The following is a 15540-nucleotide window of genomic DNA, read 5'->3' as shown; positions in this document are numbered from 1 at the left end:
TAATCCTGCACACGCTTGTCCCCTGCATTATTTTAAAGCTAGGTTATTAGACCACTGCTTTAGAGACTTTTTTCCAGTAACGTGCATATTTTGACACATTTTATCATTAATATGTTTTTGCTTTTGTATTTGTATTGCTTGCCAGACTTATATTTACAGCATGGAAGACAAGTCTTAAGTTTAAAACAGATTTTTTTTTTCTTATTCAGCTGATAAAAGCAGGTCAGTTTCTAACATAATATTTCTGCCTCTTAAAAAGCTGTCAGCTGATGATTTAGAATTCAAAGTTATAAGATCAGCAATACATTATATACTTAATAAATATAATAGGCAGTTACATAGGCAGTTATGTAACTGTCTATTATATTAACTAAAGTAACTCACTGTTGGAGATATTAGCAAAATTGTGTCGCAAGCATGAGAAGTGTTATTGAAACAAATACACTATTATATATAATATATGTTATATATATGATATACACTATATATATTATATATATAATATACATATACCTCAAGGTCTAAAAATATGCAAGAGAACATATGTTCACTTTTAACATAATTTCCCAGAATGTAGGTGGAGACAAACTTTATAATGTATTCTCTATAAAAATGATTTTCTCCTAGAGGGCAGCTATTGATAATAAAATAAAGCACTTTCTAAATGGAGTAAAAATGATCATGCAATCTAGCCAATAAAACGTACAGCATAATAAGAAGGTGTGACATTGCTTTACTTTCTTTAAGAGTAGAGTTAACACTGGTTTCTTTAATGACTAATTTTGACTTTCTCTCTGTTTTTCTTTCAACATTCTTTCTCCGGATGCTTTTGGCAATCCAGATACCCCTTCTACCACCCAGAAAAGAGAGCTTTTGTAGCTCCCTGATTACCAGTCACACAAAGGGCGACATTTTAGACAAATTAGTAACTAACACACAAATTCCCTCCTGTACTGAGTACTTTACCAATAAAAAACCTCTTCAGGGAACTATGTATTCTAATGAAGACGACTCCAGCCAGACAATTGTATATTCTGAAGAATCTAACACAACTGTGTCATACACACAAAAAATTACTAATCTATTACCAGCAGCTTCCAGCACAAGTCCCCCAGCAGATGCTGACCTGACTAGCCCTTTTCTACAAGAGGACTATGTGCAAGATTCTCAAACTCAGAGAATTTCTACACTGAAACTAATCCATAACCAGGATGTGGGAAGTAGCATTCCCTTTAATACTCCACAGTTTCCCAAATCCGTTGATGTACCATCATTTCCCAAAAAGACTTGCTCACCACCCCCTAACCCAGCGCCTGAGATACACACAGCATCTCTTTCCATTCAGATAGCTCCCCCATCAGGACACAATCCCGAAAGCCACAAACAGCTACCTGAGCTTTCTCCAGAGACTACAAAGATACCTCTTCAGCAAGAGAGACAAAAATCTGCAGTTGCTGCGGCCTCTCAGTCTTCAGACTGCCGGGTGGTACATTACACTTTCCAATCTCTTCTCACAGGCCTCCTGCAGAGACCTTAACTCCATTGCTTTGAGCTTCTTGTATAACCTAATTAATCGTTAGTGTCCAATCAGGAAAGGAAAGGAGAAAGAAACCATCATCCTATTTAAAACCCTACTGAATTCATCAATAAGTTTCTCGATTTATTTTAGTTTAAATATATCACACAGAGATCTTTTATCCAGAAATCATGTTTTTAAAGTTTCTTCCTTCTAGGTATTTATTAAAAAACATCGATGGTCGGGTATCACTTAAGACCATGCAAACCACTTCAGTGTTCAAAGTACTTTTAAGTTTTAAAGAAATATTTTTCATGCCAGACCTTTTAGTACCTGAATTTACTTTATTTACCTATATAAAATCTCTTAAATATTTACTCCCCTGATTCAGACACCACATTTCATCAATGTGCCCAAATCTGTATGACCATATTAGATCACTTGTCACCCAGGTCTTGGGTACAGACATAAAGCTGTTAATACCGCTAGAAAAAGGGTTTTTATTATGAGGCTATAGGACAATCTTGTATCAGGAAATTCAGTTGATATAGCCAGGCATTAGAGGAAGTGGAGAATGACCGGTTAGTTTTCTAGCTCCTTCATGCCTTATGCTCAACAGCTGAGGACTGTCAAAAAGAATTTATACTCACAAAAAGTTGGTGACTCTTGACATATTCAAACAACTTAAACTTACATGGTCTTGGAAAGACAGAGACACAAAACAACTATGATATTTTTCTGCTGTTATCTATTTGTCCTCCATTCAGTAGAGAAAACAAAAAACAAACAAATAAAAAACCCCGTTCTTGTTTTAAATTAGTTTTTCTTTCTTCAAGGTAGTCCAGATTAAGAAAATGCCTCTTTGCTCCCTTTTTCACACTTTCCTCCTACTCATCTCACATTCTCCTCAGGGAAACACATTTTGTGACTCTCTTCCTGTGTATAAGAGGCTGTTTCTTTAATGTGGTCATCAGAGCCATGTAAAAGGAGCTCCAGCTAGTCTGAGAGGTAATTTACATCTTTAATCCAGAATATTTCAAAGCTTTTGTGTGGGTGACCAATAGACTGTTGAACTTTAGAGTTTTATCTAGAGAAATTTAAGTGTGATATGACTCACCTGGAGGCATTTCACCTGCTACACACACACACACACACACACACACACACACACACACACACACATTAAAAGACTCAAAAATGTGAGCATATCAGGAGGTAGTGAGAGAAATTTAAAAATTAAAATAGTTCTGTTTCCCGTCAACAAATTAATCAATAAAGACTATTCCTAGACCCAGTGCTATACAAACAAACTGATCATATGACCCATAACGATGATGGTTTTTGAGAGAATGTGCTTTAGTTTTTGACGTTTCAATCCCAAAGGATATGGATAAACCAATCCCATGAGGATTATAGTCACTAGATTATTCCTTTTAATTATAAAGAGAAAAAAACTCCTTTGAGCAGATAACTCAAGTCCTTTTGCATGATTTACATTATTTAACAGAATTTTCACTGATCAAAAGCAAAACTAAAGAGATTTCGTGTTATATGGAAACCTCTTTAGTAAAACTGCATTATTATGAGAAATTCCATTGACAATATAACACCCAAGACAGCTTTATACTGACTTCCATACAGACTTGTAACAAAATTCTAACACATTATAGTTTCAAATTATTATAATTTTACTTCCAATAAAATTTGCAATTATTATTAAAACTTTACTAATAAAAAGATACGTTTTTATTAAATATTTTAAGTTTGGGGTAAATAAGATTTCTGTCAGTTAATTCTAGAGATTTAAAAACCCCATACAGTAAAAAAGTACCACATTTATAATGAGTATGTTTAAATAACAAAAAAGCTTATTACATAAAAATAGGAAATCTGACTTTTTATCCAGGGTTAGAGTTTCTTAACCTGTTAGATTAAGGATGTGCTTTCGAGTATCTACAGCCCCTAAAGTTTATGAAGAATCTTATGTATACCTACGTGAATCTGTCATGCAATTTTTCCTTAAGAGAACGATCAACAATTTTCATCAGATTTTTAAGGTACCTGTGACTGAGATAGATCTTTTTATATGGTGGATTTTTAAAGAATTCAATTTCAAGTCTGAGAAAAAAATAATTATGACTTTTTATGAGATCAACAGGCTGCTTGACATCAACTGTTATGAATATGATGCTGGCTAAGAACACTGGCACTTAAATCTTAAATCTTTTAACATTTAAATCTTTACTAGGCAAGATTTCTAAGTTTATATATACAGTTCTCTTTAATTCAGTCTCCATCCTTGTATTAATATCCTATAGTATGTTTGGCTATCTGTCAAACTGGCACCACAACAAACATTCAAAGAAAACTCTATTCTGGAGGTACAGGGAAATAAGAGAAAAATTTTCTCCAGTGTTATTCACTTACATTGAGGTTAGAACTGGTAGCTACAAAAATTTTAATGGGCTATCCACTCTCTTCCTTTTATAGACAACCCCTCCACCATGGTTAACCTCTTGGGTTATATAGCCTTTGTGATATTAAACTTTATTTTTCCTCCTTCAGTTTCTTTCTCCTTTACCTAAGAATTAAAACCAACAGTAGTTCTAACCAACTAGGGTACATTCTAACTATCATCAGCGGCTGATTTTCTTTGTCACTTCATTTTCACACATAGGTACTACCATTTGCACTGCTAGGATATTTTAAAGTTTAATTATTTTAGTATTTTAATGTGAAATTAAGGAAGAGATTCAGTGAGTACAAAAGAAACAAAATTGCCTTTCCACTTAGTTGTTTTTAGTCTGATCAGTCTTTACATCTGTAAGTCAGAAGAAAAAAAAACTAAGGCAAACTGATTAGTATTTTAGGGACATTTACCATGTGGGTACAATAGGTATACTATAAAGATTTTTCAAATGAAGGGAAAACTAATTTTGCTGACCAATAGACAACCTGATATCATTTCACTGTCACAAAAGTTAAAACTTCTGAAAAAAAATACCCCATCATGCCAACACTCTCAAGCACCCACCCCAAATTACAATGCAATGCTGTGTGAAAACTGATCCTGTCTCCAAAACAACTCTTATTAGATTCCTTTTCTTCATGTTTTCATGCGTTTTCTGTACTTGTGGCTGGCACTTAATCCTCTGAATATATTTCCTTAAAGTGCTTGCAAATTAAACTGATGCTTTGCCTTATCTGCTACATTACAAAAAGATCTTTTATTAATTGGGTAACTTATGTCTCCTCTTATTATTTTTGCGTTAAACTCAGCTTGGAAACCAGAATGTAACTGCCAATGTGCTGGAGGTAAACGCTTCACAGACACACACACGGACCACACCAGAAGCCTTCTGTGGTACCTTTTAACCTAAACACGTTTTCACCAGACTGAAGCTCCAGTCCAGCATCACTTACCCTGCCATTATCTGCTGACCTGGGGCCTTCACACCTGCACAGACCTCCGACCTTTTCACATTGTTTATTTAAACCCCTTCTTGCCCCTGACCACCTTGTCCACGGCAACACCACAGGCTCTCTCACCGCAGACTCCTCCCACTCCTAGAGCAGGGCCTACCCAGCCATCCCAGATAAGTTGCAGATAGGTGCCCCTAACACCACTGATAGATCTGAAACACCTTCTCCAACCTCGGGTCGGAGGTCTTCCGTGGCAGATAGTACCACCTTAGCCGTTCCTGCTGCCGTGCATGTAATTATTCTTCCTTCGACACCATCACTTTTGAAACAGATCTCCAAAGCCCAAAAGGACTGATTTCTTGTCTGCCATCCCATTTTGCTGCTGAGCATTTTCATTTGCATTGGCGTTGATGATTAGCAAACTGATTCTATAGAGTCTATCTGGGAAATTCATTACAGTCATCCTCATAAGCCTACTTTGGGCTGAAAAAGTCAGTTATATTCTCCTCATTCATTTTAGAGTCACTTACGTTTACAATGTATTGCCCTAGCTAATGAATTGTGCAGTGATTTGTCTTAATAAGAAGTTATCTCAGAAATTTAGATAATATTGTGATGATGAGATCACAGAAAAAGTACAATTTTTCAAAAATTTAACCCAATATTAAATCCTAGTCGATAACATTTTACCTCAGAGATTGTGCCCTGTGTAATTCAGATATCCTCATTTCTCACATACATGATTACCGACTGCATGATGCTAATAATTCTTCCTGCTCTCCCTTCACTAACACCTACATCTTTTGAACCCATCTGTCTTATAAGAATGAATGAGGTAAATAATCTTAATCTACACTGCAGAGATTAAGTTCTATATTTTTCGTAATTATTTTTCTAAGCCATTCCAGTATCGAAATACATGAACACATTTATTGTTTTATATATCAATAATTGATTTTCCATTTTGAGCAATATATATTTCTCACATATAGTATATCATTTAAATATGTCTATATGACATGCAATCTCTAATAAATGATTTATGAATGGCTAAATGATAAATTATAAAATGCTTCATAATTTTATGGCATAGATTTTCAATAGCATATAATGTATAGATAATGAGTTCAACTCGAAAGGCAAATAACTTTAGGCAAAAAGTGGGAGTTTTTTTCCTAAAATATTGATTTTACAATGAAGTCACAAATAAGCACTTTCATAGACAAAATAGGGCTCAGGGCAACTTTCCTAAGTTTAGTAACATAATAATATGGTGGTTTTTAGTAAGGAATTCTTATTTATAATACATCATAACAACAGTATGAAAATTATATTTATGAAGATCAACCAAACTTGATTTGGACAAGGAGGCAAAAATATTCTCAAATAATTCATTACAGGTAAATCAAGATTCCGAGCCATTTGGGTAAGCCAATGCCTCACACTGATTTGAATGCCCAGTGCTCTTCCGAGAGAAGATCCTCAAGATATGGTTGTTTCTGAAATGAGAGTGATTTCTGTAACAGCTTAGAGAAGTACTTACTGAATAAGCACAATCTTCATAATGAAATGTTTATTGACTTTAGGACAGATGTGGTATGGCTATCAAGTAATGAAATTAGGTTTATTCTAGGTCATTTGAAAACACATCTGTTTTAAAGTGAAAAATCATAGAAATGTGCAATTAATTATGCATCTGTGTTTCAGGCCTGTATAATAGAAGTCTATTTTGTTTTAAAATAAGTAGAACACGTTCACAAATTCTGGTTCTTTATGTGCATATGTGTGTTTGTGTGTATTCAGCTGTAAGGCCACTTCGACTAAATGCTTTTACGAATGTTTTGTTACATTCACATGCATTATGTAGTCTCCACAATGCTGGGTGCTGTGTTGTGGATAGATAGGCATGCATAATAGTGGCGAGCTCCACCTCTGCAAACTAAGCTGATTCAACTCAATTAGAATATGTATTTATTGGATATCTACTATGTTATTGGCACCAGGTTGCATGTTATAAAAATATATATAAAAGAAGCATATATATGACCATCTCCAACAAGAAGCCTGAAATACCACTGGGGATATAAAATACTCAGATATAAAGCAATCAAAACAATAAATTATTAAGAAACTAAACTGAAGCTCATAAAGTACTAAATAAGATTGAAGAAGGGAAAAGCCATTAGTAAATTTAACATGTCTTTTTGATGATTTAACAGATGTTTGATTCTTCTAGAATAGATTGCTTTATGATAATCAATCCAAATGATTGTGTCCCTTATATTAATCACCTTGCCCTGGAAACGTTTATTCAATAGATGATATTCCTGACTAAGTCTGAGAACTAACCCCTTTCCTCATGGCAAAGAACATTCATTTCAAATCTCACAAAGTAGTGAGATTCATTTTCAATTCCATTGTCAGAGTACTGTGACAGTGTTCTACTTCGCTCTTGACTGTAAGAGCAAACTTGCCCTCCACATTTATTTTATTCTGACTCCTACTGATACCTGTTGGCGGAGTGGCATGCCCACTAGTCAGCTGCTTCCATTCTTCCTGACCACCTCCTGTGCCCTCTGACATATGAGTGATTTTCAGAAATGAAGGAAGATAGGGAAGACACTGAAAATATGTAACCTATCCCTCTAGACATCAGTTTACAAAGTAAATAAAAACTTGACAGATGATTCCTGTCATTTGAATGAAACTCTTTTATTGTCATCTAAAAGAATTATGTCTACAGTGGACTTTATCATGTGCTTTAACGGGATATCTTTATACTTTTTTCAGAGCCAGATAACAGTGAATGGAAATTCTGGAGGTGTGAGTCCAATGAGTTACTATCAAAGGCCATTTTCTCCTTCAGCCTACTCCCTACCAGGCTCACTCAATTCAAGCATTATCATGCAGCATGGCCGGTCACTTGGTAAGTCATTCGATAGTCATGATTTTCATGACAATTTCAAATTTAAAGCATCAAAGTAATTTTTCAAAAATATTCAACACTATTTAATGATCCTCTCCTAGGGGAGAAATTAAGGACTGCATGGATTCAGCACTGGGGAAAACAGGCACCCAGCTATTCCAAGACAATGACTGCTTGTATATCTTATTCTGGAGAAGGCTATTAGATATTTGGGGTATTTGGGGTGGTGGTGTAGAAAGAAAGAGATGGGCAGTTAGGGAGAGGAGAATTCATGCTACCGGAGAACATTCACATAGGGCATTTCCACAGATGGCAAATACCATCCATGTCCTAGGCAGCCCTTGTTTTGCGGAAGAGCTTTCACCTATAGAAAATTCTTTTGGTATATATAAAGAAGAATTACGTAACAGTTAAAACTATCACTAAACCACTGCCTCACGAAGTAGTAAACTATTCAAACTGAGGCCAGAAGATCCTCAGTTAGGAATGTGAATTTCTTTAGATGATGACTCCAGAACTTCATGGATACATAGTTCTTAATCCTTTGGGAATTCAGAATTAGATGAAAGATATAGCTTTCCTCCAGAAACAAAATAAACATTTGAACATTTATAAAAAAACTTTAAGCATTTTATGTCATGGGGCTCATGAACTCTTTGAAACTTCCTGGAAAAGAAACTGTGCTATAATGATAGAAACATTTTTATGTGGCAAAATATACCAGGATGGTTTAGGAAATAATGTAATAAATATTTCTTAGTTTTTAAAAATGTAACAAAATAACCCAAAATATTAAAAAACAGACTAAATCAAACCATCATCTGAATTCAAACTGATAAAAGGTTTCATGATGTTGAACAACTAGAAGGCTTCCAGAGCAGCAGGGAGCAGAGAGGAAGGTGGAGGACCACGTGACCACAGCACACCTCTCACAAAAGTAGGAGAGGACCGATCCTCTGGCCACCACCAACCAACAACAGGGAGAAAGAAACTAGGACATGGGGTTTTAACTCCCATTTCCTCTTTGACAGCAGGCAGCACCTCCTCTTCCCCAACGGGGTATATATTGAAAGAACATGTTGCTGTTAGTTTACCGAGGGACATTCAGCATGTACATTGTGGAACTAACTCAACTTCAGTGTCAACAAAAACTTCATAACTATAAAACTTACATGTAGCCATGAGACTCATTAAAGAAAAGTCTAAATATACTTGCTCTTCTCTAATGCTGCTCCTGAGATAATCTGTGAATCTTATAATGATGTCCTTTTAGAGTATAAGAAGGTAGAATGTCCTTGTGCCGAAATGTTGCCCTTGAAAAATCAGTTCATGGTGTAGTATCATAATGGGGGCCCATTATATCTAGATTTTTTTTTTCACTAAGCTATGCATTGTCACACATCTATGGTAAAACTGTACAAATTATTCTAGCTGAAATATTTTCTCAAATAATTATTACCAAGGTCTGACTCTTTGCCCTTATTGCTTGTCTTAATGAACACAATTTTGTGCCTCTCATCCCAACAAACAAAATACATAAATTTTCAAATATAGATAGGCTTTTATATTAGAACATATCAATGGGTAGATTTTACATATAAACTATACTACGTGGAACGAAATTCCCTGCATAGACGTTGAACAAATTCCAATTGGCCAGTGCTGAGATAGTTCCTGAGGAGAATATACAAATCTATCCTGCCCTAGAGGAACTTTATAAGTAATATAAAGACAAAAGACTAACAAAATGAGAGTTAGTGGACCATATAAGAGCATAATAAAATAAAAGACTAACTTTTTTATTATATAAGCTATAAGTTCATAGACTCTTATGAACTATATATGAAGACAGAATTAATACTGTTTGCTTAGACTGGGACTTTGCATATACTAGGTGCTCAAAAAAATTGTTTGATAGAAATGTTAGCATCATGGTTGTCCTTTTTTGGAATTAAATGGAAAATCAGAGTCAAATATCACATTATGTTTTAAATTAGAGTTGCTTGGGAAAGATATAAATTACTTTTACATACAATGGCTCATAAAGCAATTTTATTCTTCGCCTTATTCATTCTTCAATAGAATAGGATCAAAAATGTTTTTCTGTTGCAAACTAAACTGAAAATAGCCATAACAATAGTAATAGCTGTTATAAATGTTATCATGGATTTTAGCTTACAGGAGTCTTATCTCTAATTGTCTTTGCAATGATGAATTAATTTTTAAATCTCATTTATGAAATTTTATATAAATTTGCCATGAAAACACAGTCACATTTTTTGAGATATAAATATATATCAATGCCACTCTGAAACATCAGGACTTTTCCATATCCACATAAAATGAGAACTTTCTGAATGACAGACCTGACAAATCATAGCAGAGAATTATTCTTAGTCACCAAAATTTTGAAATTTATTATTAAAAAAAACAGGAATCATATTATCAATTGTACCAGATAGATGGTAATACTGTTGATTTTCATAAATATCTGTGAACTAAGAGTGAGTGGAATATGTAGTACACTGAGTCCTTCCTGTTTCTTATGAAAGTACACTAAACATTAATAAAGATGGTATAAGATAGGAACATGATAAAACTCATCTACTTTATATATTTAGGGCAATTTTTATACTCAAGGGACAAGAAGTCATTTTTCGTACTTCAAAGTAAAAGCAAAGATATTATGGCTACTTAAATAAAAATTAATACTAGTAATTTTAAATCTTTTATTTACCCATAAGTCTTCACATCCAAGTCTGTGTTTAGATGTGAAGATTTCTTAATGGGATTTTTGTTTTCACTTTATTTTTATGAAATCGCCGTCATTGATTCAACAGTCACATCTTTTATTCTAAGAACACTTTTGAATAACAATATCCAGCAGTTTCACAAAAATAATATTAATATAAATTATGAACTGGTGGAAATTACTAAACTTGTCTCAGCTTCTGCCCCCTTATCAGTAAAATAGGTCCCCCCTATTCTCCTACCAAGATTACTAGAAGGATGAGATAATAATGCATATAAAGTGCTTTCTTACAGTGGCTGCCACATGGTCACGAAGTCTTTCAACAAACATCATTCTTCTCTCACCCTTCTTTATAATGGTGAAGGTCTTCTTGTTAGAGGTCGGTTCAGTATACACGTCCATGTTAACAAGGAGTGGCTCAAATTTAAGGTAAATGAGTTAAAAGAAATGGTGATGGAAATTAAGACTATGTCACAGCTGGCATAAATATGTAAGAGGCATCATTAATTTTGATTCCTTGTACATCAAATACATTATATTTCACCACGTTTTCGCCACAGATTCTACGGAGACGTATCCCCAGCATGCACAATCTCTGGACGGCACCGTGGGCAGCTCCATACCACTGTATAGATCCTCCGAGGAAGAGAAGAGAGTGACCATCATCAAAGCGCCACATTACCCAGGGATCGGGCCCGTAGACGAATCGGGAATCCCCACAGCAATTAGAACGGTAGGAGATGCCAGCGTGCGCGTCACTGCTCTGGGGCTGTGCACAGACACTACAAAGGATGGATTATTGGTGGCTTTGTGCATTCCTATGGTCTTATATAATGAAGATTGCCCTCTGTGCTATCTGAGTTCTCATGAATATTATGCTGTGTGTGGCAGAGAAAGAGAACTGTCGATTGGAAATAATCACACAATCTGTTTTTCCATTTTAACTAAAAATCATGAAAATTGTGATTTTGTTATATGATAAAAGTATGTTTTGTTTTACCTTTTACCAAGGAATGTTAAGACAATTTAGAGAAGAGAAGGAACAAGAAAATGTGAATTCTTTGTCTGCATTGAATTCCTGTGCGTTGCAAATAAACTAGTGATTTGTTTCTTGAAATGGATGTGTGTTAACACCAGGAGATGCAAAGCTGTGAATTGGGAATTGGGAGGTGAGATGATTGGAGAGAAGAGAGTTAATGTCATAGAAAGGAAAAACTGTCTAAAGAAAAATACACATTTTTAGTGTCCCTCTTCAGCTGTGTCTGCTGAGAGCTCTTGGAGATGATAAGTGAAAGTGTTTGGATTTTTTTTTCTTTTTAGTCTTTAAACTCTGCCAAAGCATTTCTCAGTGTATCAGGGCAGCCCCTTCTGGCACAGCTCAGCCGTAGCAGAGGCAGCTATTGAGAGCTTGGGCAGGCAGCTGCTTGCTGACCAGTCCACTTGAAGAGAAGGTTTGTGCTAGCCGCGAGGAGGACGACTTGGGAACCAGGATGAGAGCAGCAGCACCTTTGCAGGTGAAATTGGCGGGGGAGGGGGAGGGCAGTGCGAGAGTGGAGCTCAGTCTGCCTGCTCTTGTCTTCGACACCCACAAACCTGGCTGGGATGTTGCCAAGAGCTATTTCCCTGGAAGGCAAACCTGGGGGGCCAAAGACAATAGTGGATAGAGGAAAAAAATGGGAAAGAGATTAGAAAAAGAAAAAAAAAACAGTGGTACAATTGGAAACACTCAAACAGGACTAAAAACGAAGTACGGAGGTTTTCTTTTTTCTTTGAATTTGTATTTATTCTAAGGGGATTATGTGTTCTATATCATAAAAATTGATTTTTCCAAGCATCTGTATTAGAATTGGAAGCTAAAAGATAAGTCTGCATAGCAATTGCTATGAATTTTATACTCATTAGATTCTGAGAACTTTGAATGTGACTAATTATAAAGTCCTAAAAATCTATTTTGAAACTGATTATTGTCATATTTAAGTGATAGAAAAATTCAGGGATCATGACTAACATTCTCAATTTTATGAGACTGCATGTTTCTGGTAACAATGTTTTGTCATTTGTTTCTCTTTTAAGATTTCTGACTCAATGGTTAAAATTGAAATTTTTTCCCCCCCCTAATAATGTAGAATACAGTGTCAGACAGGTATGGTATAATTGATTTTTTAAAAATTGGCCCTTGAGGCATAGTATATACACAAATTAGGAGATCCCTGATTCTATGTAGTTACAGATTCTGTCTGCAAAGATTTCATCTGAGGCCTCTGGGTGCATTTTTAAGTCAATAAATGATAAATAAAAATGAACATGCAAAGCCAGACCTTCTTTAAATCTGTAAGACATAATTTTCTTAAATAGCAAGGCCTTGCTTGTTAGTTTTTAAAAGGAGAAAACTGAGATGTAGACAACAAAAATCGAGTAATATTATACTTTTTATATTATTTATTTATCTACTGCCAAATCAAAGGAATGTTTAGATATGCTTAAGCAAACATATATATTAAACAGTCGATGCTAGGTTCGGTTCTATAAAATAAAAAATAAAATATAAACAACCCAAAAGTTCCTTATAAGGAACCATAATTTTTGTGCTCTTGTTTAGGCTTTTAAAGCTTTACAAAGAAGGTACAGGTCTGTGAAGACTCTTATTCACGTTTTCTGTTTTCCAGCCTTGCCAAGCACGTCCCAAGTATAGCTGTGTTTATGAATGTCGAGTCAGGCCATCTCTAAGCCACTGCAGGCCAAGAATCTCTAAGGTTGTTTTTCTTTCTCATCCAGCATAGAAAGTAATGATTATCAGACTCAAATTGCTTCACATGGGCTCTCTGCTGAGCATGCACACCAAAGGCAGTACTGTCTCAATGTATCACGTTATAGTCTTATTTTAGACAACTAGCATACACTGAGGAAAGAGAATTTTGTAAAGTAACCCAGAAACTCTAGAAAGCCGAGAGTCAACAAATGTACCTTTGAGTTATTTGAACAGAAGGAAGCAGCTCCCCAGACTGCCCTCTCTCACATGACCTGGATGTCTGTGTTAGCTTTTTACTGCCAGTCTTAACAACAACAACAAAAACCACTAGGGTTCACCTCCCATGAGATTGTCTAATTACGGTCAGCTAGTTAAGTGAAATACAAGACTCTTTTCTGCCAGTTCAAATACAATACCGTTTGAGCATTTTCAAAACTAGAAAGGAGCAAAAATAGAATAGAATAACTGTATACTGGTATGGAGAAAATATGTGCCTTTTCCTTTTTGGAAAATCTCTGCATGATAAATCAATGTAGAGTTCTGATGTTCTGTAAACTATAGGAATGTAAAAATTCGGGTTTACTGAGCCAAGGTTATAGAAAACAACTGAATAGTGAATTGCTAGTGGTTGCCGTCCATGTAAAATAATTTCAAAGGACACATACAAGAGTAAACATCTTCAAATATGAGTAGACTTCTATTTACTTAATCTCAGTATTAGCCATAACAATCTCCATGAGAGCATTTACAAAAGGAACTTTAAATGCTTAGAGGACTTCTTTTAGAAGGGACACAGAGTTTTATTATTCCCATTTACCAGTCTCATATTCCCCTTTGCCAACTGACTGGGCATTTCTGGCATCTCTGTGCTCACCATATAAAGCTAGCAGATGGCAGAACTGAGATCCTGCCTGATATATGCCCTCCAGCAAGGGAAGGAAAAAAATCTTGTCTGTCAAGATACATTGCCATATACAGTGATATAACTTACTTATTAGGCATCCTTTTAGCCAGTGGTCATTGTCCAGGATGGTTGGAAACAGTTTTGCACAAGGCCGTGTCTTATTTTCTGTTGCTGAATACTGGAAAGGAAATAAAGCTTAATGAAAGAGAAATGGATCTCTTGTGAAAATAAATGTTCCTTAAAGATACTTATTCAACTACTTTGTTTAAGCCAACAAATAATAGCTAGCCACTGCACCCACTCCCTTCAGCTCCTATCATTTGAATATAAGATCAATCAATAGTCCCCTTAATTTTTCCATTGTAGGAAGAGCCTGGAATGAACGAAGAGGTGATATGCAACAAAGTCAAGCAGGCCTTAATATTAATCCATATTTGTGGTGATTCCCAGCATCATATTTCCTTAGAGACCAAAATAAATTTAGCTATAGCACAAAACCCTCAGTTTCCACATGAAAAATGCAATGACCACATTTCTGAGAGAAAAACCAAGATATAAAATTGAAAGCAAAGTTCATTCTAACAAGTACAAGAATATTTTTGTGGCAGTCCTACCATCCAATAATCTGGTTTCATTCATTATTTTATTCTATAAATATCTGACATTCTCTACAGTTATTATTTATTGAGCATTTCTAATACTCTAGGCATTGTTCTAGGTCTGTTTGTATACATTGTCTCATTCAATTTCCATAATAATCCTATGACATGGATATAATTATTTCATTTTAACAGAGGAGAAAACTGAGGCACTAAGGTTATCTAACTTACCTAAATTCATGTTGCTAGGAAACGGAAATTAAAGGAACTAAGATTTGAAAATAGGTTTATCTGACATTAATTTTGACTTTCCACTACAGCCCACTGTTTCTGTCATCTCAAAAGCCTGGGCTAAACAGGGAAGAGCTTCTACTCTCAAGGAATTTACAATTTAGCAAATGTTGGGTACATTTAATTATCATGTTAAAAAAATTTGTATACAAATCTATATTTTTAGATTTGATCTCAGACTCTCCATTGTGTCACCATATCTAGTATTTTAGTAACTTAGACTAGAAAATATCATTTTTTTTTATTTCTCTAAGACTGAGTTGATCAGAACACAGTTTGAGTCAAAAATATTCCCTAGTTAATTCTAAAAATAATGTTTTAAACAGAACGGTCACTAAAAAGTTTTTAGGGACGATGATAATTATTACCAAAGCAAACCA

General features: G+C 35.0%; 2 protein-coding genes across 2 annotated transcripts in view; both read left to right on the top strand.

Annotated features, from left to right (window-relative positions):
* The window catches only part of LOC120618456 (sorbin and SH3 domain-containing protein 2-like), a 127121-nt gene that overhangs the window by 50694 nt on the left and 60887 nt on the right, over nt 1-15540 (top strand). Inside the window, 2 exon segments of the mRNA XM_039882685.1 lie at nt 7730-7865; nt 11178-11350. Coding sequence (XP_039738619.1) covers nt 7730-7865; nt 11178-11350 — 309 coding nt within the window.
* Nucleotides 6-7716, top strand: LOC120618457 (uncharacterized). Its single transcript, XM_039882686.1, has 2 exons — nt 6-2524; nt 6340-7716. The coding sequence occupies exon 1, from the start codon at nt 773-775 to the stop codon at nt 1535-1537; it is 765 nt and encodes a 254-aa protein (XP_039738620.1). The 5' UTR covers nt 6-772; the 3' UTR covers nt 1538-2524; nt 6340-7716.

Source organism: Pteropus medius, unplaced genomic scaffold (genome assembly GCF_902729225.1).
Source record: "Pteropus medius unplaced genomic scaffold, Ma_sr-lr_union100, whole genome shotgun sequence".
In the NCBI taxonomy this organism is placed as follows: domain Eukaryota; kingdom Metazoa; phylum Chordata; class Mammalia; order Chiroptera; family Pteropodidae; genus Pteropus; species Pteropus medius.
This window is presented reverse-complemented; position numbering and strand designations above follow the sequence as displayed.

Bases quoted from the DNA above. Each gene is read 5' to 3' on its own strand.
- LOC120618457 (XM_039882686.1), top strand. From the start codon at position 773: ATGACTAATTTTGACTTTCTCTCTGTTTTTCTTTCAACATTCTTTCTC.